This window comes from Ovis aries, chromosome 22, assembly GCF_016772045.2.
Source record: "Ovis aries strain OAR_USU_Benz2616 breed Rambouillet chromosome 22, ARS-UI_Ramb_v3.0, whole genome shotgun sequence".
In the NCBI taxonomy this organism is placed as follows: domain Eukaryota; kingdom Metazoa; phylum Chordata; class Mammalia; order Artiodactyla; family Bovidae; genus Ovis; species Ovis aries.
Window position 1 is genome coordinate 46,095,744 of NC_056075.1, and position 22,616 is coordinate 46,118,359.

Here is a 22,616-nt window from a genome sequence, read left to right on the forward strand (position 1 = left end):
CCACGGCCATCTAAAAAATGAATTACACTGATTGGCTCATGACACTAACAGTGTAACCCCTTCACACTGTTTTGGACATAGATGACTACCTCATTAATTTTGACTTTTGAGGGTCTTAAGAGGAGGGCTGTCAGTATAATTAGCCTTTCTCTGCTGAATACATTTTAACTAATTGCTTTACAAATAATATGTTGAGATGAGTAATCAGTTTTCAATTTTACAGCTGTAATCAGTTACACATTAGAATTTTCGATACGAAAGGTTAGTAAAATGTCACTAAAGATAGTCAAACCTAATCCTTACATACTGGGGAAAAAGAAATAGGATTCTGATAGAACATACAAAGCTTGGATTACTGGTTTGGGGAATTTTCAGGGAGAATTTTGAGGTCTGTTAAATCATTCTTTTTTTTTTTTTCTCTCTCACTTTTAATTTACTTTATTAAAACATATTTCCTTACATCAGAGCAACATTACCTAAGGTGTTACATTCTCCAGGGAAATCTTTTCTGTTATCTCTTTCCGCCCCATCACTCAACTGTAAATTCTAGGCAAGAGCACTAAGTATTAGACAAAAGGCTAATTTCCTTCACATCAGTTCATGTTGTTTAAGAACTTAATATGCACAAGTGGTGGTAATTGAAGCAGGCCTGGGAAGCCACTTCCACTAAGAGATAATCACTAAATGACAAAGGCGGCAAAGATTCCACTCCAAGTGGGCTCTGGACAGGCCAGCACTGGCCCCAGTTCTGCATACAAATGCAATTACCTCTCTTAACAATAAGACTTCGTTAGTCTCCAGACGTCCAGTCCTGCTGACTGCCCTGATGGCGGGCCACCCTCACCAGCTCCCTTTTTGCAACACTCTGGGATCAGTGACACTTCCAGGCACGTTTTATGTGGAATCTTTGCAGCCTTCAGTTTTATGTTCTTATAGATGATGCAATGAATTTCCATCGATGATTTGAGAAAATGCACACCGTTAATTCTGTGAAATCCTTGTTTCAGTCTCATAAAATGAGAGTATTTTTCTTGTCTTTCCTGAATTCCTCCAATCTCTTTGGAAAAGACCTTGAGGAATCTGGGAGCCTCTTTGATAAGCAATTAAAGACTGCAGTGTACCGGAAAGTTTCCCAGCTGCTGTGAGGATGGATGCTGGGTGCTGGCCGCAAGCCCTCCCCTTCCATCCTTGGACATGCTCTGGCTGTTTATCCCCCTGGATCCTTCTGGTTGTTTCTAGCCCTTAGCTTGGGAGACAGGAGAGGTGTTCTAGCATCTAAACCCTCTCCAAGATGGTTCTGTCTCCTGTGAGTCCGCCACCCCCCGCTGGAGCATCCTGGTTTCCTTCGGCTCCCCGTCCTCGGCCTTTCTTCACTGTGTCCGTGGCCCTTACCTTTGGAACAGGAGGTGCCCTGTTGTCCCCTCTCTACTGTTACAGGGACCCTATGGCAGGGGTCCTGTGGGGCTGTCTTCAGCCAGCTCACCAATTCCTCCAGTCTCCTGTTGTCCGGGGCCAAGCCTGTCATCTCCTGGGAGTTCCATGAAAAATGCTTGCTGAAGAAATGCATACAAACATTGAATGGAAGGGACTGGAGTAGTTTATCAGAATGGTTGTTTGAAATTTTGTCTATGCTTGACCATCAATGGCTCATATCAAAAGATGAAAATATGATTTGGACAACAGGGTATCCTGCAAGCTGCCTCCCTCTGGGGTGCTGAAAGCAAAGTGACCTGCAGACAGACCAGCAGCCTTCCCTTCCCTTTGGGGGCTGAGTACGCCCAGGAATTCACTGCGTAATTAACAGTGTCACTCGAGGTCAGCTGTGCTGTGGCCCTGAGGATACAGAGGGGAACCAGGTGTGGGCAGCCGCCTCCGGAAGGTATTGATGGTAGGAATTCTGACACTTTACAGGAAGATTTGAGATTCTGGTAAAGCTTCTACTTAATTAATCTGAATCATCATCATCATTATCTTTTAAATCCCGCCTTTATTCCCCCAAAGCCTTTGAATCGAGGCTAGCAGAGGCCCTCCTCGTCACAGGGCACATGTTTGAATTCAGGCCATTTTGTTGTGGTATTATTTTACGAACTTGCCACTTCAGTTAAGCAGGGGAGATAGCATGTTGCATTGTTCCTTTTTGAAACAAAATCTGAACAAAGGATGAGTCATCACTTAGCATGACTCATCAGATTAGTCTGACGAGAGACTCACTGAGCTAGGGTGGGTACAAAGCATTTCAGCTGCTTATGAGCAAAGATTATATTAGTAATTTATCCTTCAAACATTTTCTGAAATAATTACAGCCTATTTTGACAGGGAATAGGGATGATAAGTCAGAAAAAGTTTTACTATAGAAAACTAAAATTTGTATCTCTTGTTATCTCGTTTCATGCTGAGATGGTCTTCAATTAGAATTTCCCAATTTCCCATTGGCCCAGATCACAATGGAAGGAATGTCGTTTTAGGGAAAAAAAAAATGTTGTCTTGCTAACCACCTCCAAACTCCCAGGGATGGAAGATGTCATTTTGGAGGCTTGGGGTTTCAATATCTAGGAAGTAGAACAAGCCCATTGCCCAAGGATGGAGGTTTGGCTCTATGTAAGTTGATTTGCCAATATAGGAATGGATGTTTTCAGTTGAGAAATGCCTGTGAATGCCCCGACTTTTATCTCCAAGTGGACTTTCTGTTGGGTTTCCCAGGTGGCTCAGTGGTAAAGAATCTGCCTGCAATGTAGGAGATGCTGGTTTGATCCCCTGGAGAAGGAAATGGAACCCCACTCCAGTATTCTTGCTGGGAAATCCCATGGACAGAGGAGCCTGGTGGCCTACATTCCATGGGGTGTCAAAGCGTCAGAAACGACTGAGAGACTAAACAACAACGTATTTTCTGTTGAGGCTTTCAGATCCATCCATTTCATTACTGTAGACCACTGAGTCACAGGATTTCAGAGCTAGAAAGGACCTACCTGACCCCTTCCTGCAATCCTACAGGACTTAGAGATCTAATGGACACCCCTCCAAAGACCGAGGATGGCAGCTGAGCCCTAACCTCTTGGCGGCCCCCTATCTAAACTTCCGTCCCAGGCAGGTTGATGTCTCCAACCTTTTGCTTGTGGTCTTGGCAGCCCCCTTTCCCCTGAAATTGCTTCAAGATCTTTTGTCCCTTTGATTTTTTTTTTTTTCTCCATGCCCTGTATATTTCCATGGCTGACTTGTTGTTTTATAGAGAAATATGTATCCCTGGCAGAGGCACACATTTATTCAAGGGCTGTGTTGCTGAATATGCAGGCAGGCAGCCGCATCTTGGACATGACCCCCTTTGTGTGTCCCTTGGCCAAGTGTTACTGGCAACACGGTGTATTCTTACACGGCTCGGAGAGAGTAATTGGTTTTCGGGTGAAAAGCAATGTGTAAATGCAAGACAGGTGGGGTCAAATTCATTGACCTCCAGGGCTCTGGGCCTGCCAGCATGCAGGTATGACAAATTGCAACATGGAGAGACTGGCAGCTCTTAGGGCCCCTCGGGTTCACCCGGGCTCTGAGACAGCCACATGCTCTGGCGTTTGAGGAGGTCTTCGTTTTGAAACTCCTTTCACCTCTTCAGTCCTGAGATGCCTCAGACATCCTATGGGAAGGACCCGGAAGAGCAGCAGAGATGGTGGTCCAAGGGCTCCTAGAGTGTTCCTGAAGTCTAGGGTGCAGGCCCTGGTAGCGGAGGACCAGGCTGCCAGAGCCAGGCATGGAGCCAACTGCAGAGATGCAGAACTGAAACCTGTGTCCTCCCGATGGGCTTTGGAATTGATGGAGGGGCCATTGCAGTGTCTTTCTTCCACGAGAAAAGAGCACTTCTTAAAGCCTTTGCAATTTGGACAGTTCCTCTGGCTCACCTCCGAGATGTCTGCCTGCTCAACTGCAGTGTAGCAGGGTCACCTGCACAGGTGAATCCTTCTGCCCTATTGAGTTCTGGATGCTTTTCTGTCAAAGAAACCTCTATTCTTCAGGAAGCATTTGACATTTGAGGACTGAAAGGGCTGATGAACATGAAGACGTCATCTGACTGTATCCTCCCTTCTTCCCCAATCGCCATACTTTTTTTTGGCAAAAGAGAACCTCGAGGGAAGGTTCCTATCTGGGCGTGTCAGCAGCTGCCGGTTGCCACTCTTGCCCCCATCTTTGGTGCTCTGATGGCAGTATAAGAACTGGAGTAGCCCCCACCACTGTGCCCCCTGGGACAGTGTTGCTGCCCACCTGGGGCTGGATGCTCCTGGCAGAGAGACTTCTCTGTCTTAGATCCCGGACCCTCTGTCCTCACTTCTCCAGCTGTGTGCTCACCAAGAGGATGCTGGGTTTGGATCTGCGTATACTGTTTGTTCTCACCATCAAAATGATGTGATTTATCCGAGCGTTACATAAACCACTGAAATACACTGGAGGCAAGAGGGAATTATTTCTGTGGGTGAAATGCTCCGGAAAGAGGAGGCTGCTACAAAGTACTGAGTGTGACAAACGGAGGGGCGGATCGACACCCAGAAGGCTCCTGAACTCAGATGCTGTCTCAAGACCATGTTGCACTTCAGGGAAGCGGGTGTGGTTCATGGCAGATACCTCGGAAGTCTAGCCAGGGCTACCACAGGCACAGAAGACATCTGGTCCTCACCTCAAAAGATTGGCATAACCTTAAATGTGAGACCCCAAATTTTATGATTCAAATTCAAACAACATGCTTATGATTTCATTTTTGAAGGATGTTCCAATTAGTGGACCAGAAGTGGGCTTTCTCCTCTTATCATCTCTAGCGCTCAGAAGACTCTTGGTGATGTCAATAACCCATGTCAAGAGTAACTGTTCAATTTTAGGGTTATAATTTTAAGTTATATCTTCTATAAAGTAATAGGAAAATTGGGAAACAGTTTGATGAGTATCTGTGTTCAACTTGGTAATAATATGGAGATTTCTGTTTGAATTTGTAGCAGGAAGACTGCTTTTGTGGGGCAGTGGGAGTCCAGCTGAAATGTTACTATTAAGCCTTCAGAGTAACTTCCCTTTGCAGCAGAAGTTTGGGTGTCAGAAAATTTTGCTTTTGTTGATCACTCTGTTGGGCCTCCCTGCTGGCTCAGTGGTAAAGAATCTGCCTGCCAGTACTGGAGACACAAGAGACGCGGCTTCAGTCTCTGGGTTGGGGAGATCCCCTGGAGTCGGAAACGACAACCCACTCCAGTATTCTTGCCTGGAGAATCCCATAGACAGAGGAGCCAGGTGTGCTACAGTCCATGGGGTCCCAAAGAGTCGGACATGGACATAACTGAGCAACTGAGCATGCATGCACACATGCTAATGGAGCATTTTAAAATACTTTCCCAAAAGAGAGATCTAAAACTCCAGCTTTTCTCTAGTCCTGCCTCTCCTGGGACGTTCAGTGTGCTTAGGGAGCTGCCGGTTGGGTGGCGTGGCTGGCGAGGGCGCCCACTCTGCCCAGTTCCTGAGGCTGCAGGCCACGTTCTACCATCACATCTTTGATGATGAGGCCTCTGTGAGTAGGCATGTGTTTCCCCAGTGTGCAGGGGATGAGCCGAGTGATTGCAACCCCTCTACCAGGTGAGTGAGTCTTATTGCTGCTGCTGCTGCTAAGTCGCTGCAGTTGTGTCTGACTCTGTGCGACCCCATAGAGGAGCCCACCAGGCTCCTCTGTTGCTGGGATTCTCCAGGCAAGAACGCTGGAGTGGGTTGCCATTTCCTTCTCTAACGCATGCATCCATGCTAAGTCGCTTCAGTCGTGCCTGACTCTGTGCCACCCTATGGACAGCAGCCGACCAGGCTCCTCTGGACACAAGATTCTCTAGGCAAGAATACTGGAGTGGGTTGCCATTTCCTTCTCCAAGTTAGTCTTACTAAATTTTGTTAAATTCTTGTGGTGCTGGAACTCCCAGTTCTTATGAAAAATTTGCCATTGGCCTGTATCCTGGTGTTCATACAGCTTGCTGGGTGAGCCACATCTAAACAGTAACCCCTCAAGGCTAATTCCTGCACTTGATTGTTGAATCATTTTGAATATCACTTTTTTTTTTAATGTAAGTTACTTCTGTATATACAGCTAAATTTATGTAAATTACCTCAGTTACTTTGAGGAGTGTCCAGATACGTTCTTCTTTCAATCACCCACAGCATGTTCAATGGGTTTATGTCATCAAGCTCACTTTCCAAATCTGTGACCGCTTCTGCTCTCTTGCGTGGAGACTGGAGGCGTTTCAGCTCCCGAGTGGCAAAAGCTAACTGGTGAAGATATTTCTGCCAGGAGCTCTTGATTCTTCATTTCTTTGCCTAATTGACTGGTTGAGTGAAGGCGTTTCATTTTATGTCACTTACATCCCTTCACTGTTGGACTCAAAGTTCTCTCCCATAATATGAATGTAGTGAAAAGACATCTCCATAGGTTTATATTCAGAGTGCTTGACTTCTCTTGCATGGGGGCTTGATTTTCACCTTGTTAATGGTGAGGAACCACCAGGCATCTGAGAGGCTGGGCCAGGGCTGCTGCAGCGGGCCCAGCTCCCTGCAGGCGGCCCCGAGGCCTTAGCAGTTAGGGTGTGCCTTTTGCTAGCCCAGAACCAGGCCTTGGTTCCTGCAAGGCAGGCTTTCTCAGGCGTGGCACAGTTGACATTCTGGGTGGGCTGACTCTGTGTCTTGGGGGCTGCCCATGTGTTATAGGATGTCAGCAAGCTCTGACCTCTAGCTAGTCTATGTGGTAGCATTTCCCAGTTGTGACAGCTGAAAGTGTCTCCCTCCGTCCTTGCCAAAAGTCCTCTGAGAGGCAAAACTCTCTGGGTTGAGAACTTCTGCGATGGGACCGGAGCTCCTGTCTGTCCTCTGCTTTCATCTGCCGCAACCACAGCGGTCACGAGGTGATCCAGCTCAACTTGTAAAGAGCCTGGGGCCCTGTCTGGGTGCGCTGTCTGGACTGGAGACTCGGTGGGACCACGACTGTGGACGCGAGCTTCCTGCCATCATTAAGACACGTATGCCCTTTCCCTGTCTCCGCTTTCTTGATAAGAGGGTGGTAACTGTGAAGACCTCTTCAGAAGGGCTTTTGTTTTTGCTTTTTCGGTTGAGATTGGGATTCCTTTACACATTCTTAGAGATATAACTGTACAGCTTCTTTTTATTCTTGATAATTTGGCAATCAACTAAAATTGTTCTTCAGGGTTAATTTTTTTAAAATGAACAAAATCATAACATCTCTTATTACTCTCATATTTTGCTTATGAAAATTACATTTCCAAAAAGAAAAAAAAGTAGTAAGCTCTCTGAAGGTCGTGATTGTGTCTTAAAATCCCAAATTACTGCCAAAAGCCTAACATGGTTTTTGCTTGTTGAAAGTTCCTGCTGAATTCTTGTCAATGTGAATAATCTAAATATACTTAGAATTGAAAAATGATAAGAGCAGACATAGAGCCCTGTGCTTTGTTGCTCAGTCATGTCCGACTCTTTGCAGCCCCGTGGACTGTAGCCCACCAGGCTCCTCTGTCCATGGGGATTCTCCAGGCAAGAAGACTGGAGTGGGTTGCCACGCCCTCCTCCAGGGGAACTTCCCAACCCAGGAATCAAGACTGGGGTCTCCCTCCTTGCAGGCGGATTCTTTACCAGCTGAGCTGCAGGGAAGCCCTAGACAGGGGATTATTTCCCAAGGAACCCAAGTGCCACAATCCTGCTGAGTTCGCAGGGAAGAGACTGCACACTGGGTTTTCTGTGGTTCTAGCACATACAGTGTGGTTTGCAGCCTTTGATCTATACCGTCTGAAGGGCTTATATTTCACAGCCATGCCGAAACACACAGTATAGTGTTCACGACTATCGATTCTGAGGGAATAAGCCATCAAACTTAGACCAATTTTGGAAATGCCGCTAAGATGCATTTGCAAGATACATGGGTTCACACTCTCCCTCGCCCCATGGCTCTCTGCCTGAGGTTGCTTATTTAGAAGCTGCCTAGAATTAAGTTCAGGAAAGGCTCTTGACTTTTTTTTGTCTGATGCCATCATCCCAGCGGGGCCCCAGACGATTCTTGCATCCATGGGTAAACATCATTTGTCACTCATAATAACAAAGCGGGAAGAGGAGAACATTGACATACCTATAGATAATACATGCACTGTTCCTGCATGTGTCACAGTTAGCTGTGTCTTGCCCAGTCCGATATGAAAGCCTACAAGATAAGAACAGGAGAGCATTACACGTGGCGGCTGCTGGCCCCTGGCCTCTCTAGAGCACACAGCTCCCATCAGGTGCGTTCCCACTGCCATCGCTCCTCATGGGAATGGAGGCTGAGCCAGGCGTTTCCCGCTGTGCTCCGGTCTCTGTGTGTGTTGTATACAACCAGGGCAACCACTGCGGCTGCTATTTAAATTAAAATCTAGGATGTGAACATAGCCTAGTGGATGAGGCAAAGAATCTGATTTTGTTATAAGCAAGGGGAATTGGGGATGTTTCAGGGCAGTGATATTCATGGCGTTTTAAAGAAACTTGGAAGGGGAACCAGCCTCAGATCTTCTTGACCTGATGGCTTGTTTCTGCCCCACAGTCTTCTTCGCCCTCGAGAGGAGGGGTCTGCAGACTATGGCCCTCAGGTGAATCCAGCTCTCGGCCTGATTTTATGCAGCATGCTAGGATTGGATTTTACATTCGTAGATGGTTTAAAAAAAATGAAGAATATTTGGAACATGTGAAAACTCGTGAAATTAAAACTTCAGTGTCCATAAAGTTTTAAATTTTGATAGTAAAAAATGGTGAAAATTCTTACATAAGTAGCTACAATATCTTTGGTCTGCAAATTCCAGAATACTCCCTCTCTAGCTCTTTAGAGTAAAAAATGTGCTGACCTGTGTGGCAGCGTATCGGACTGCCTTGTCAAGCCTTCTGACACCCTGTGTTCTCTGCTGAGCCTGTCAGAGCTGAGACTAGACAATGTAGGAGGCGCAGTAGGGCAGTGTTCCCCATCCTCTCATTAAAACGATGGAACCTTATTTATTTTTTTTGGAGTATATTCTGGAAGGGTGTACAGCCTTTAAGATTTTCTTTGGCAAACTTTTTAGTTTGTTTTGAGGTATAGCCAATGACCTGTGTTGTGATAGTTGACAGCGAAGGGGCTCAGCCTCACATATACATGTATCCATTCTTCCTCCAAGTTCCCTGCCATCCATAGCCCTAAAGATTTAGTGAGAGGATTTTCTTGAGTCTTCCTCAGCCCAGTCACCCCAGCAAAGCTAGTTTGGGCGAGCTTTCATAATGTTTTTCCTGCCACTTTGACTGACCTTTCCTCTCTCATACTCTCCATGTGAGGCCTATTTTATTCTGAATATTGCTTTGTACCAAGGGACAGAGGACAGACGTGATAACCAGAACCTGTTAAATTAGTAGCAGAAGCAGAGCTTCCATCTGAATTGGCTTAGACACACACTTTGGGGGCACATTTACATTTGGAGAGCAACTCAACATAATAATAGTGCCCAGAAGATTTGCTGTCAGCAGGGAGAGTGGATATTTTTATCACCTTCCCTGTGTAAACCTCTCTTTCCACGAGTCATGGACTTTGAATTGAAACTCACTTTTGTTTTCCTCATTATGTTCGGTGTTACATAAACATTTGACAGAAGGATTTTTCCCCTCCATGCTGTGTTTTCACAGTGAGCTTTGCTAACTTGAACTTGGCCTTTGAGTTCTGTGCATAGTGTTTATTAACCAAGTGACCGCATTCTGTCCTATAGGGTCGCTAGTCTCTGCGATCCATGATATCTGAGCCGGAACTGGAGTCGCCCGGTGGCTGCGTTTGTGTTGACCTCCCTTCCCCATAGTGGGCACCTTTGAATGCCCCCCTGGGGTCTTTTCCTACCCCCTGGGCTTTGTCAGGAGGGGAGCAGGAAAGGGCTTGTGCCTCATACTTTCCCCCCTTTCCTTCACCCTTTCCTCCTGACAACAAACCCCAAGGGTACATTCTTCCTGAGCTTTCCTCCCTGACTCTAGATTGTCACGCTCACACCAGGTTCCTCCCCGTCTGACACTGACCTCCATTCTCCCATGCCTTATAATATGTAAACGGCCTTTCTCCATCCCACTGTTTTTTTCAGAGCTCCGTCCTAAGCTCATGTCTCACCATGGTGGCTGTGTGCAGTGTAATAAGCACAGGCCTTGAGCATGCGTCCTAGCAATGACATCTCTGCTGCAGGACGTGTGGTCCTGCTGTGAGGCTGGGCTGCAGGCGAGGGACTGCACCTCTGTGTACTGCACTAGTGCAAACTACCAACCGGGGAAGCGGATGCATAATAGTTGTCTGTGTGTGCCAGTCACATTCTAAAGGTTAGGCTTTTAAAAGAAAACAGAGGACATCAGGGGCATTTCCTAACCATTATTTGAGGGGCACTCTTACTTGGCTCTGCAGAAAGACCGACTTCCATGCTTGCAGAACCTTCCTGCTCAAGACCTCAGGACAGATCTCAGATCTCCATCAATTCTCATCAGCACCACACCCCTTCCTTGCCCAGGATCGTGGCATTCCCGTGTCTCACTTACATTAGAGCCTTGAGTCCTGCAGTTAATTACACTAGCTCATTTTACAGAGGAGAATACAGCAACACTTCAGGTCTGGGATCTCATTATTCTTAGACACCAGGCTTCTGATGCGCTGTGATGCCCTGCTCCAGCCTTGGGGCCTGTGTCCTGCACTATGTATAACTGGCAGCTTGGGGTAGTCAATGAATCCAACAGGGACAGGACAAAGGCTTCAGGCACCTGGAATGCACAAGAGAACTGTCTTCCCGGACCTTGGGGCTCTTCAGTGATAAATTGCTCTTTTTAAAGACCTTTCTGAACAGACTGTTCTTATCACTTTGTAAAAAGCACACACTTTCGTGCTATTATAGTCAGTAGGCAAATAATTACTAAGTGCCTTTTAGGTGTCAGACCTTACTCTGTCTACCAAGGAGACATTTTGGAATAAGATCGAGTCCTTGTCCTCATGAAGCTTAAAACAAAATGGGAGAACCAGATGGGCGATGCGGGAACAGATGAATGAATGAATGAAGAGTCTGGATGCTGCTCTGTTAAGGACATGTTGTTGGGGAGGGGGGTGGCTTTGGCTAACACACCAAGGACCTTGCATCTGGAAAGAGAACTGGATGATAATAAAAGAGCAGGTAGTCATCTCCAGATCTAGAGATGAGTTTTGCGAACAAAAGGACCATCACTTGTGAACATCATAATGAGAACGATGTTGGCATGTCTGCAGAACAGAAAAAGAGCCAGTGTGGCTGGAAAATCAGGAGCACATGAGAGAGGAGGGAGGTGAGATCAGATCATGTAAAACAGGAAACTCTTTGGACATCTGTTTTACATGTAATGGGAAGCCACTGTATTCTTATACGTAGAGCTCAGGATGACACAGAACCTACTTCCTCTTAACTTTAACTCTTACTCTTCTCCTTCTAAAATATCGTTTTCATTCAATTTCCTTTTTCTTCCTTCTTTTCTTTACAACCCATCCTCACTCACTCATTCCTGAAATACAACATGGTTTGCTGATGTTTGTTGATTAGAAGCAAGTGAGTCATAATATCTACTTTATAGGGAAACATGTCTGTGGTCACTTTTTTTTAAAAGCTAATTTAAGTGAAAAATTGGTGGTCCATCAGATTTCCACCATACAGGAGAAGTATTTTCAGGATCTCATTGCCATGAACTCTCCTTGCGAAGACCCTTCAAGATGTTTGTTTGGGAACTTTTGTTTTGAAGGGGTTCAGATGTTTGGAGTCCAAAAAGGTAGTTCATAAAAATGGCTATCAATGAGAGATTAATTTGTGGATAAAAGTTAAAGTGTTGCCCTTGTATCCTGTGGTTAAGTCACAGGCTGCCTTCAGTAGCTGTTGTCAGTCAAGGTATGTCCACTGCAGTTTTATGAAACCCAAGTGTGTTCTTTACAGAGGACTGAACGTGTGTAATCTAGTGTGCTTATTGCTTTGATAATCCATCTAGTCGTCCTTGGGGCTTCCAAGATGTAGGGTTTGACTTCGCTGATCATTTTATGGTCACAATAATGATTGTGTTGCAACATCTGAATGAATGTGTTCTCCAAATGCAGACCAAACAGGTAAGTTCTTTCTACAGGACAGGGAACAGAGTGCCATTATGGAACGCCCCTGTTTTCCTTCTCACTTGGAAACAAGTCATAAAAGCAATACTTGGAATGATTATCTTTGTGGATGGCCATTGCCGTGAAGAGAAGCAGTCCAGAGACTGAGCTGTTGGGGCAGATACTTCTCCAGAGATGGTATGGCTAGAGGTCTTTTGTGGTTAGAAGTTTGGAGAAGAGAGAGCTTGGATCATTGGTATCACAGCTGCAGAGGAAGAACACCTTGATCAAAAATGACCTTCTGTCTTGAACATGAATTGCTACCTTTATAAAGCTCTCTCCTCTTTTATTCTGAAGAACTTATACCTTTGGTAGGATTATAACCCACATCTGCCATGATGCCTGGTACACTCTGGGTGTTTGGCCAGTATTATTTTATTAACCAAATAAGACTGTCAGTCTCTGTGTTCCCAAATTGAAGTCCAGTAACAAAAAAAATCTATGGGAAAAAATCCAACTGAGTGCAATAAGCAAGTGAAGTGTATAAATTATGAACACGTCTGGTCCTCACTTACTTCCTAGTGTGAGCCTCTTTGGATCCCAATGATAAGTACGTTCATTGTAAACATGGAGTTTTTTTTTTTTTTTTTTTTTAATGCACTGATCAGCCTGGGTGTTCTTTGGAGGGAATGATGCTAAAGCTGAAGCTCCAGTACTTTGGCCGTCTCATGCAAAGGGTTGACTCATTGGAAAAGACTCTGATGCTGGGAGGGATTGGGGGCAGGAGGAAAAGGGGATGGCAGAGGATGAGATGGCTGGATGGGATCACCAACTCAATGGACGTGAGTCTGAGTGAACTCTAGGAGTTGGTGATGGACAGGAAGGCCTGGTGTGCTGCGGTCCATGGGGTCGCAAAAAGTCGGACACGACTGAGCAACTGAACTGAACTGATCTTTACAACACTTGCTGTTTATTGTCCCTTTACAGTTAGTTGCCATTTGTTAGTATTTCCTGTACTCAACAATGTGTACTACCTGGAGAGGTACAGAGAGAGGAGGGTGCAGAAAGTATGACATTCAGCACCAAGGACAGCACCAAGAGTCCAAGATGCTTAATTTTCTGTTCCTCTGACCTCCTGATTCCCATTCTTGCAGATCACAGTTCTATCCCAGGGACATTTCTGGAACCCTGACCCTCTCCTTGCCTGAGGCCCTTTGGACACTCACTGGTCAGGGTGAGCTTTATTGAAAGGTAAAGGACACTAGACCCAAGTTAGGAATAGGGATGTAAAAGTATGGACTTGGTTGATAGTTCACAGAAGAAGGATTATTTTTCTTGATTTCTTAAAGCAGAAGGCTTTACTCAAGCTAATTTTACAAAGCAGTCTTGGTGGAGTCCAGTTTGAGAGTCATTTCCACTTTTGTTTTGTAGTGAAACAGATTTCTTCAGAAGACCTTGCTGTACTTTAAAGAAAGTATAACGAGTGTCCATTATAGAAGACAGCACGGAACTCTAGTTAGGGCACTCCCTTTTGAAGAAAACATAGGGTCCCCCTTTCTTTAATGGTCTAGAATATTTAGGTTTAATTCAGAATGCATCTCACTGGTTTCTCTAGGTACCTTTGGCTTCTGTAGAAATCTGCCCCAATTCTTTCCCCCCCCCCCCCAATTCATTAGTTGTCATTGTAAAAAAAATTCCTGAGTGTAAAAATATACTTTTGCCCATTTATATAAAATAGAAAGCACTGGTAACAGTTCAGCATCTGTAAGTCTTTGGTTATTCTTGTTGCAGATCAACAACAAAAGAGACAATGAGGACTGGGATTTGAAAAAAAAAAAACAAAAATGAAGAAAGGGTGGCAAAGGGCAGAGCTGGTGTGGCAAGTTTTATAACAAAGCCATAGGAATGATCAAGGCAGAAAGATGTCAGCCAGCTTCCGCCTGAGCTGGACCACGGCTGTGTCCTGGGAGGTAGGGATGAGGAGCCTGAGATTGGAGTGACAGGCAGCATCTGCCTTTTCATGAAGGCCTCACAGGGAGATCTAAGATACCAGAGCCCTGGGGGGTAGGAGAGGGTGCTGCGAAATGTCAGAGAAAGGTCATGGAAAGCTTTCTTCCTGGCCCCATATCCAAGTGGCTCAGTGTCTCTGAGACCTTGAAGATGGGGCTTGAGACAAGACTGACAACTCCGTGTCTCTACCATCCCCCGCCCCCCAAGAAAGCTGTTTGGTAGAAAGGTCAGGAAAAGGGAAAAAAAAAAAAAGATGTCTCTGACTGTGCCTGCTATCAGAAGCAAAGTTCCAACAAAGTTAAAAGCGTCTCGGGAGAAGTATGGTTGGCAAGTGGAGATAATTCTGTGGTAGTGAATTGTGATCACTGGTACTGGACTGATTTTCGTGCAGGGCTTCTCCTGCCACGTCCCACAGCCCTGTTTTCTCTAGGAGATCTTAAATTCCCCAAGGAAAATTCCTTTCTCGTGATTCCCCGGGGACTTGTGGATGGAGTGTTTGGTTTTAGGTTTCAGGAAAGCATCCTCCTCTCAACAAGCATCACTGCTGTGTAAGCATCACCCAGAGGGGGCCCTCCTCCACCTCGGCTCTGGGGCACAGGACACAGGCGCAGGTGACCCCATGGCCGAGTTGTTCGTCTTTTAAATGACGTGGTGGTTTTCAGTAAGTTAGATCTCCTAGCATGTAAGCAAAAGGCATGTCAGGTGATGCTAAGGTCAGGATGTGATCCTTTAATTGGGGTCTTCAAAACACTGCTACACAGGGTATTGGAGCTGTCACTTTGAATTAACTCAAAGCTGTGTGCCAGGCTCTCTGCTTAGACAGTGGTTCCTGCTCTCAGCGATCATTTTATGCCCCTGTTTAATTTATTCTCCTAATTTTGATCTTTCTTGTTCTTTCTCACTGTGTGCCAAAACCTTTTTTTTTTTTCCCCTTCCCTTATTCTAGGCCAGGTTTGTGCTCCAGCTGTGGTTTCTTGATAACTGAGCCATCATTTATATCAGCATCTTAAAGGGCTTTTCTGCTTAATAGTCTCAAAGTGACATTAATTTAGAGGCATTAAGTGATACCTCTGTTTTTGTTGGGGAAAATGAAATTTCAAAGAGTCAGGCTCAGCTGTTTTCAGAGACCCTCTCCTATGTTTTAAGTCCACCTCTGCCAGTAGTTTGGCTGTTTTTTAAAGTCTGAGTTCTCACTAGGAATTTGCCAGATTATGCCCTGAAATTGTAGTTAGTTCCTGTATCAGCTGTTGAGTGGTTCAAGTGAGTTTGGAATTTCCTCATTTATCTATGGAAGCTCAGTTATATCTGTTTTATTCACTTGAGCTACTAAGTGCCAGGAACATCCAATGTAAATTTGTTGAAAAAATACGAAGTCGATTTTCCTAACAAACACTGAGAATACCCACTGGTCAATAGAAGGCAGTGCCAGCCTTCACTGGTGATGGTCTGACTAGGTCCCCTTTAGCTGAGAGGAGCCTTTTTCTAGCCAGTGGCAGGTTGGCTATGTTAGGCTGAGCAGTTCTTTGTTCATTAGTGGCCTAGAATCCCCAAGCTGACAAAGCAGTGTGTTTTAAAGACTCAGGTTGCGTTTTGAGAAACACAGACTAACAGAGACCCACCCCCCCAATCTTCGTGCCCCCCTCTGCTTTCCCCTGCCTTTAGCTGTGTCTAAGGGGGTCAGTTGTTTTGAACCCTTCTGAGAATTTACGTCTGCCTTCTTAGTGCAGTAGGCAGTGCATCAGTCTTTGCCATCACCTGCTCTTCAGGTCCCCTTTAGCCAGCTCCCAGTGACTTCCTGCCACCAGAACTCCTAGCATTTGGTACCGTTATGGCACGCTTTGTCTTTTTCTCTGTTTGCCCAGCCACAACCTGGCTTGCCGGTCGCAGGAGAGGTGGCAGTCAAGGTTTAGGATACACGGAATGATGGATGACAGAGCAAATGGAAAATGAAATGATTTGGGAAGGTAACTTTGTCTCAGTCAGTCTATGAGGGTTGATCTCTTTCAGTGGAGTTTGGCAGCTCTTCCTTGACATTTACAGAAAATTTTAAAAGACTCACTTCCGTGTTTCCAGACTCAGTGCGATGAGTACGGTAGAGCACTGAGTGTGTTAGCGTTTCCTGATTATGATGGCTGCACTGTCTGTATTGAGAGAGTTTCAGCCAGCGCCACTTATTCTAGGACCCTGGTTTCTCTCTTCCCCTTCTCTTCTTCCTGTAGGCACGAGGTCAGGGAGTAAGGCCAGCACCATTAACTACCGGCTTCCTCTTTTTTCTGCTCTGGACTTCTTTTTTGTAGAAAAGGGTTCTCATTGAGGTTTAAGGACATCAAATACTTCTTTCCAGACACACTCATGTGATCCCCCTGAGTTTGAATATGTATGTTCCAGAGGTCATTTGTATAAAATAAGAGTTGCTCTGGTCGAAACCATTAAGGGAGATCTATTTTTGGAAACCCACGTTAGAAGGAATAATCACTGTACAAACTAGATTCTTAGATTTTACAGCATTCTGGGTCAAGTCTCAATACAGCCAGAAAAAATTTCAGGGCTTGCCTGGGAACCCCAACAGCATGTATGATTTTCATTTTTTGCAAATTGCTCTGTGGTCCAAACAAGTGACTTAGAAATGATGTTTTTGGGACATAGCCCAATCACAGCTTGAGCTGGATCTTCTGCCTTCCACTTCCCCTTCTAATCCCTCATCATCTTACTCTTACTGACTTGTTTTCCACCGGATGGTGAAGTTCTCAGAATTACACATGCACCATTCTCCCAGTCAGGAACTGAGATGTGGACTCTTGATGAACTAGCTCTTTATGTAAACCCCATGTGAGCTTATTAAACATATCTGGGTAATTTTCAGTAATCATGGGTATTTCTATGTAGTGTCCTGCTTGGGCTTTCACAGGTGGTACAGGGGTAAAGAATCCGCCTGCCGAGGCAGGAGATGCAGGTTCGATCCCTGGGTCAGGAAGATCCCCTGGAGGAGGAAATGGCAACCCACTGTAGTATTCTTGCCTGGATAATTCCATGGACAGGGGAGCCTGGCGGGCTCTATAGTCCATGGGGTCACAAAGAGCTGGATGTGATTGAGCACTCAGGCAGTGTTCTGATTACAGACTCCCAAGCACGTACTATAAACTAGCCAAAATAACTAAATGGCTTTCACTGTGTTTGCCTGTTCAGTTCACGGGATACTTCCTGTTCTCAACTTTGTGCACCGCCCTTTGCTAAGGAGCATTTGCTTGGATGAATAAAACACAGACCTTGCCCACAAAGACACTTCAAATTGAGAGCACGTATGTTTCCAAGGTAAAGGCTTTGCTTCTATGTTAGGGAGTAAGCTGTATGGCCTCCAGAAGAAGCCCTCCTTCCACGGGGCAGTTTCTGTGCCCATTCATGCCAGCACCCATGGGCTGGACCAGCGTCTCTGGTCACTTGTCAGCAGCTTGGATGGCTTCTGGCCAATTTCCAGCACCCTTTTGTGACTGTCTTCCAGAGCATTCCGCAGGGGTGCTGACCTTGTCCAGCAGAGATGTCTTGCTCCCATGTGACTGAGAGCGTCTTGGTGGCCGCAGACATGGCTTCCTATTTCCCCAGTCCCACCCAACGTGTGGTTTGGTGCCTTCCAGAGAGCAGGGCTGGGGGTGTGCTTCAAAAATGCAGCTTCTTTCCTGACTAATAGAAAGTGAGTACCTTACTCCCTTCTCTGCTTTAAACCTCTCACCATGGAACATGCCAGAAAATTATGGCTTTGCTTTCTAATCTGTCTCGCCTTCCATGACATCAGCACTCCGAGGGCAGGGAGCTTTGTCTGTCGTTTCCCTGACGGATATTTAGTGCTCACACTGGGGTCTGAAGTGTAGTGAGTGCTCAAGAAATACTCTGAATAATGGATGAGTGAATGAATGAATGAAGAATCTGCCTGAGTGTTCTCTGGGATTAACTGATACCCACCCACAGTAGGGTCAGTTCTGCGATGTTCCTGGCTGGATCAGGTTTAAGCATCTGTCTTAACGTATTACCACAGTCCCATCGTAAATATCCCCCAAACGAGTGGAAGAGGTCCGGCATCTCCTGCTTCCCACACTCAGTCATTAAAATAAATGGCTTAGCCTTCACCTAAACTAGCTCTCCTGCTGACCCCGGGGAGACGTCATTTCTTTATCCCAGAAGCAATCCAGGCGAACGAGTTTCGGTGAGAAACACTCTATTCATAATGAACTCAGTGGCTTTTCTTTAGACGCTGTTGTCAAATTAACTTTTATTGGCCCAGCAGCTCCCCAGATGTGGTGACACTATAATTCTGGGAGGCTCTGACTGTTTGGGAAGCTTTTAATGCTTGTGTTCATTACAAAGAATGAAAGGGAAACAGGAATGGCGGTGAGTGGTGCAGCGTGGCCGCAGGCGTGAGGAGGTCCAGGCCATGTGGTCCCTCCTCCCCTGGGGGTCGGCAGGAGCCAGGCAGTCCCTGCTGCTTTCCCCCTCAGCCACCAGCCTCTCCTCCAGTGTTGCTTCTCATGGGCCTTGCTTCTCCCCAGGCCCTGCCCTAGCTCTCTGCTTCCTCACAACGAAGACGGGATACAGCCTTGTTATTGCATAGCCATCATCACTCCTATCAGAAGCGGGTGCCGGTTTGGACAGAGGCAGACTCAGAGCTGAGCACTCTCATCAGGGCAGGTCTTTTTGCTTTAGTGTTTTCTAACCCTGTTTCCATGCAATAAAAGCATAAAATGTAAAAACTGGGGCAGCTGGTAATTATTATTTTGCATGTAGAACTGCCTGGTTATATTACAAATAGGGCAAAGCTTACAGTTTCTTTCACATGTTTCTGAAATCAAGGAGACACTAGTTGCAAAATGATGACAATAACGACAGAAATGTCACTGGCCCTGCAGGGCATCAGGAGTAACTATTAATAAAGAAAAAAACTTTTTGAGGGTTGAGCTGAAGCTGAGTTGATTAACTTATTTCCTGGAGGAGAGATAAAGCTAAAGCTATAATTTATTGAAAATTAATGAAAATGAATCTTGGTGGCACTGGCTACCAAACATGAATGAGAATAGGAATGTGAGTATACCATATGAAAACAGGTTTTCCTCCTGGAATGCCGTCTTCCTCCAGCTCTAGTACTGTCACTTACCTCGCTTTCAGAGGTTTTAGTCTGAAAGCATTAATGATGTGCATGGGACAGTGGCTCTGACGGTAAATAACTGCAGAGCTTTTATCTTTGATCTGTAATTTCTTTTGATGTATTTTTTAGAGCACATTAGTTAACAATCTTAAATCAGAACTTCCTCTTTGTGAAGCTTTTGTGCTTTGTTTCAGAGGCTTGACATTGTGCTTGTTTTTTGAACAAATGGTTCAGAGCTCTTGCAGCTGGAGATTAAAATCTTTAAATTTTGGTGTCATCATTTATAAAATTCTTGATATCCAATTATGAGACTTTTATCTGGGGAGATAGTCTAGTGCTTATAACCAGTGAGATACTGGCAAAAGAATCTGACTCCATGTTTGGTCAAAATATGCCTGTGTTTAGACTTTCTTTACCTAGAGGAACTCATTTTTCATAATTGTCTGCTCAAATATGGCTTTCAAAATATGTTTGCTTGCTGTTATGGTTTATTGAGGACTTTTTTTCAGTGTTTGTTCACATGTATTTGGACATAAATTTGGTTAAAGTAGAGCCTGGGTGGCACGAGGTGGTCACTCACCAAGCCACTCACGTGACAGGTGGTATGGGAAAGCTTTGAAGTGGCTTCCCCAGGGAAGACTGCTCATGGATGGATCAGCACCTGGACGGCTAGATCAACGGCTTTGATTTTTCTGAAACTACCTCATGGAGGGGATTCCTCTTACTGATTAGGAATCCTGAAAACCATACTTTATTACCGGGATCGTTTCCAAGGTGCTCTCTGCTGCCTCCAGGGTTAGAAGTATGCTTTCTCCAGGACATACATTCTCAGGGACCTTACCGGGTCTGAGTTCGGGACTCTCTTGACCCTTTCAAGTATAAGGAAGAACTCAGAATTGCAGGACCACAAAAGCGCCTTCAAGTCTGTGCAGATGCACACGTCTCCCATTTTCAGAGGAGAGGGAGGATGCTACTGGGGCGTGATGGGTCTAGAGGTGCGTTCTGTCTGTACTGCTTCCCTCCAGTCTTTTGACCTTGGGGATGTTACTGACATATCCAGACTTTAGTTTCCTGGTCAAAACAACTTCTACCTTACAGTTCTATTTTGGAGGTTGAATGAGACAATGCAGAATGGCCACTATATTGTAGGTGGTCAAAGTGGATGAGCTTTGTTGGTGCTCTGCCCAGAGACACTCATTTCAGCGGAACTGGCCCCCAGAGCACAGTGGGAAATAGAGCTCAAACCATTTTTACATAGCTTAGCAGAAATTGCATGGGATTAAAAAAAAAAGAAAGTATTTGAAAAGTAGAACTTGCATTTCATTTCTTTCTCTCTTTTTTAATCCAAATTCTGGGACACAAATCCATAAATTCCATAAACGTTCATGTCACGCCTTGAATTGCTCATTTTACCTACAAATGGGGTGTCTGAATTACCTAGTGCCTCAGTGGCAAGGCTTTTATTCACCTACCAACTTAAAAGGCTAGGGAGGTATTTGAAATCTCTTTTGGGATTCTGCACAGGAAGATTATTTAAATTGTATTTTCAAGTATGTGTGATACCTACATGAAGTGCAAAGCAAGAGTTTGGAAACTGTTTTATAGCCTCACAAATATATATGCTTCATTTTTCATATTAAGGATGGAAAGGATTATTATTGTTCAAGGACTTAAAAATAGTATTTCCAATGTTATATAAATTTAAGCCACAGAAAAGATTCGGCACAGCCCTGTGGATCAAATAAAGAGAATGGTAGAAGAGAATACGATGTGTGCTTCTATTTTAGAATCATAAAGCATGATAACTTATACTTGGACTCTGGAACTTGAATATTTTATCACAAGTATATAAAAACCGTTAGTTAGAAAAAAAAGGGAGGTTTCCCTGAAAGCTGTGCAAAGGCTTGTGAGCTAGAAGAACAGAGGCCGGTTGCGGCATGTATAGCAGTGGGGAGACACGGCATGGATGAAGTGACAGGAAGAAAGACCCTAACAGAGGGACCACCATACATGCATTCATTAACCAGCGTCCACAGAGGGTTGCATTGCTTTCTCTCTCTCTCTCTCAACTTGTATGTGTCTTTTGCGGCGCTGCGTGTGAAATTATGAAGTTCTTGGACATCTCTGGAGAATCCGTTCTTAGATCAGAAAGGACCCTTAGGCTCCCTCGTCTCGTGTGGACCATCCTGCCTTCGTCCGGAGGGGCTCAGAGGGGTGGGGCTGAGCTGGGAACAAGCCCACGTTCCTGAGTCCACGTCAGCTGTCTCGTCCGGGACACCAAGTAACCCTGGCCTGCACAGTTCTCTGAAAGCAAGTACAAAGCCTGATCTCTTCCTTCTGTAATCCTCAGCCCTGCCACTAATCCTTGGAAAGAAACCCACCCGTAGAGGAAAGCAAGAATCTCTCGAAAGTGTCCCGCCTGCACCCTTGGATCACTCGCCTGCGTTTTCGCACCTGGAAGGCTGTGTCTCAGCAACAGAACAACTTGGAAGGACGTGGCTTTGCACACACAGCCCTGGGCTCAGGGCCTGGTCCTCCGTATGGTACTTAATGTCTCCAGCAAGCTCAGGAGGCTGGTGTTCTTAGCCTTCTTTCAGAGTCAGAAGCTGAGGCTGGAGAGAGTAATAACCATCCCAGAGCACAGGTACCACAGGGAGGACGGGTGCAAAGTCTCCAGCTTAGGACTGGCTGGCTGCGTAACCTTGGCCAAAAACACAGGAGGAGGGAACCTCTGTCTGCTGGATGGTGTGTTTTAAAATGTTGGGGGTTGCAAGAAATGGGCAGAGGCACCAAAACTGATGTATCAAGAACATTAGCAAATGAAACTCTGACATGCCCAGCCCGTTGAAGCAGGGAGGGATGGGAGTACGGCGGCTGGGGGAGGACCTTTCTGCTTCTGAGCTCGGAGCTGAGCACCGCCTCACTCTGCAGCTCACAGCACTCTGTTCTGTGACGCACTGCCCGGACAGTTCTCGACAGTCCAGAGACATCTGTCTGCCAGGATCCTCGGCAGGACCGCAAAGGCACCTGCCCCCACCCCTGTTGGAAACCGTGGCCATTCCAGCTAACCAGGTGGAAGACCTCCATCTCAGCTACGTGGGTGCATCTGGGCAAAGGCAGCCCAGTCTCCTCCTAGAAGGGTGCACAGCCAACCTGAGACAGGGTCACCTAAGGTGCTCAACTTCCCCTGTGCTCTGAGATGGGGGCCCCCATGCCTCCCACCAGGACCTCGGTGACCCCCGGCAGCTCCCTAGCTGCGGCGGTGATGCTGGGTTTTCCTGTGGGTTCTTTCTGTGCTGTGACTGAAATTAAATTGCCCCCTTATGCTTCCTGTGTAATTGTGATGCAGTATTTATT

At 45.7% G+C, this 22,616-nt stretch overlaps 2 protein-coding genes across 4 annotated transcripts in view; one reads left to right on the forward strand and one right to left on the reverse strand.

Moving 5' to 3' along the window:
- DOCK1 (dedicator of cytokinesis 1) overlaps positions 1–22,616 on the forward strand; it is a 569,019-nt gene that overhangs the window by 234,118 nt on the left and 312,285 nt on the right. The gene's annotated exons all lie outside the window — the stretch shown is intronic.
- The window catches only part of INSYN2A (inhibitory synaptic factor 2A), a 61,197-nt gene that overhangs the window by 9,059 nt on the left and 29,522 nt on the right, over positions 1–22,616 (reverse strand). For both annotated transcript variants that reach the window (XM_042238528.2, XM_004020264.6), the window contains one exon: positions 8,129–8,200. In XM_042238528.2, the coding sequence (XP_042094462.1) occupies positions 8,129–8,200 (72 nt within the window). The remainder of the gene's footprint in view (positions 1–8,128; positions 8,201–22,616) is intronic.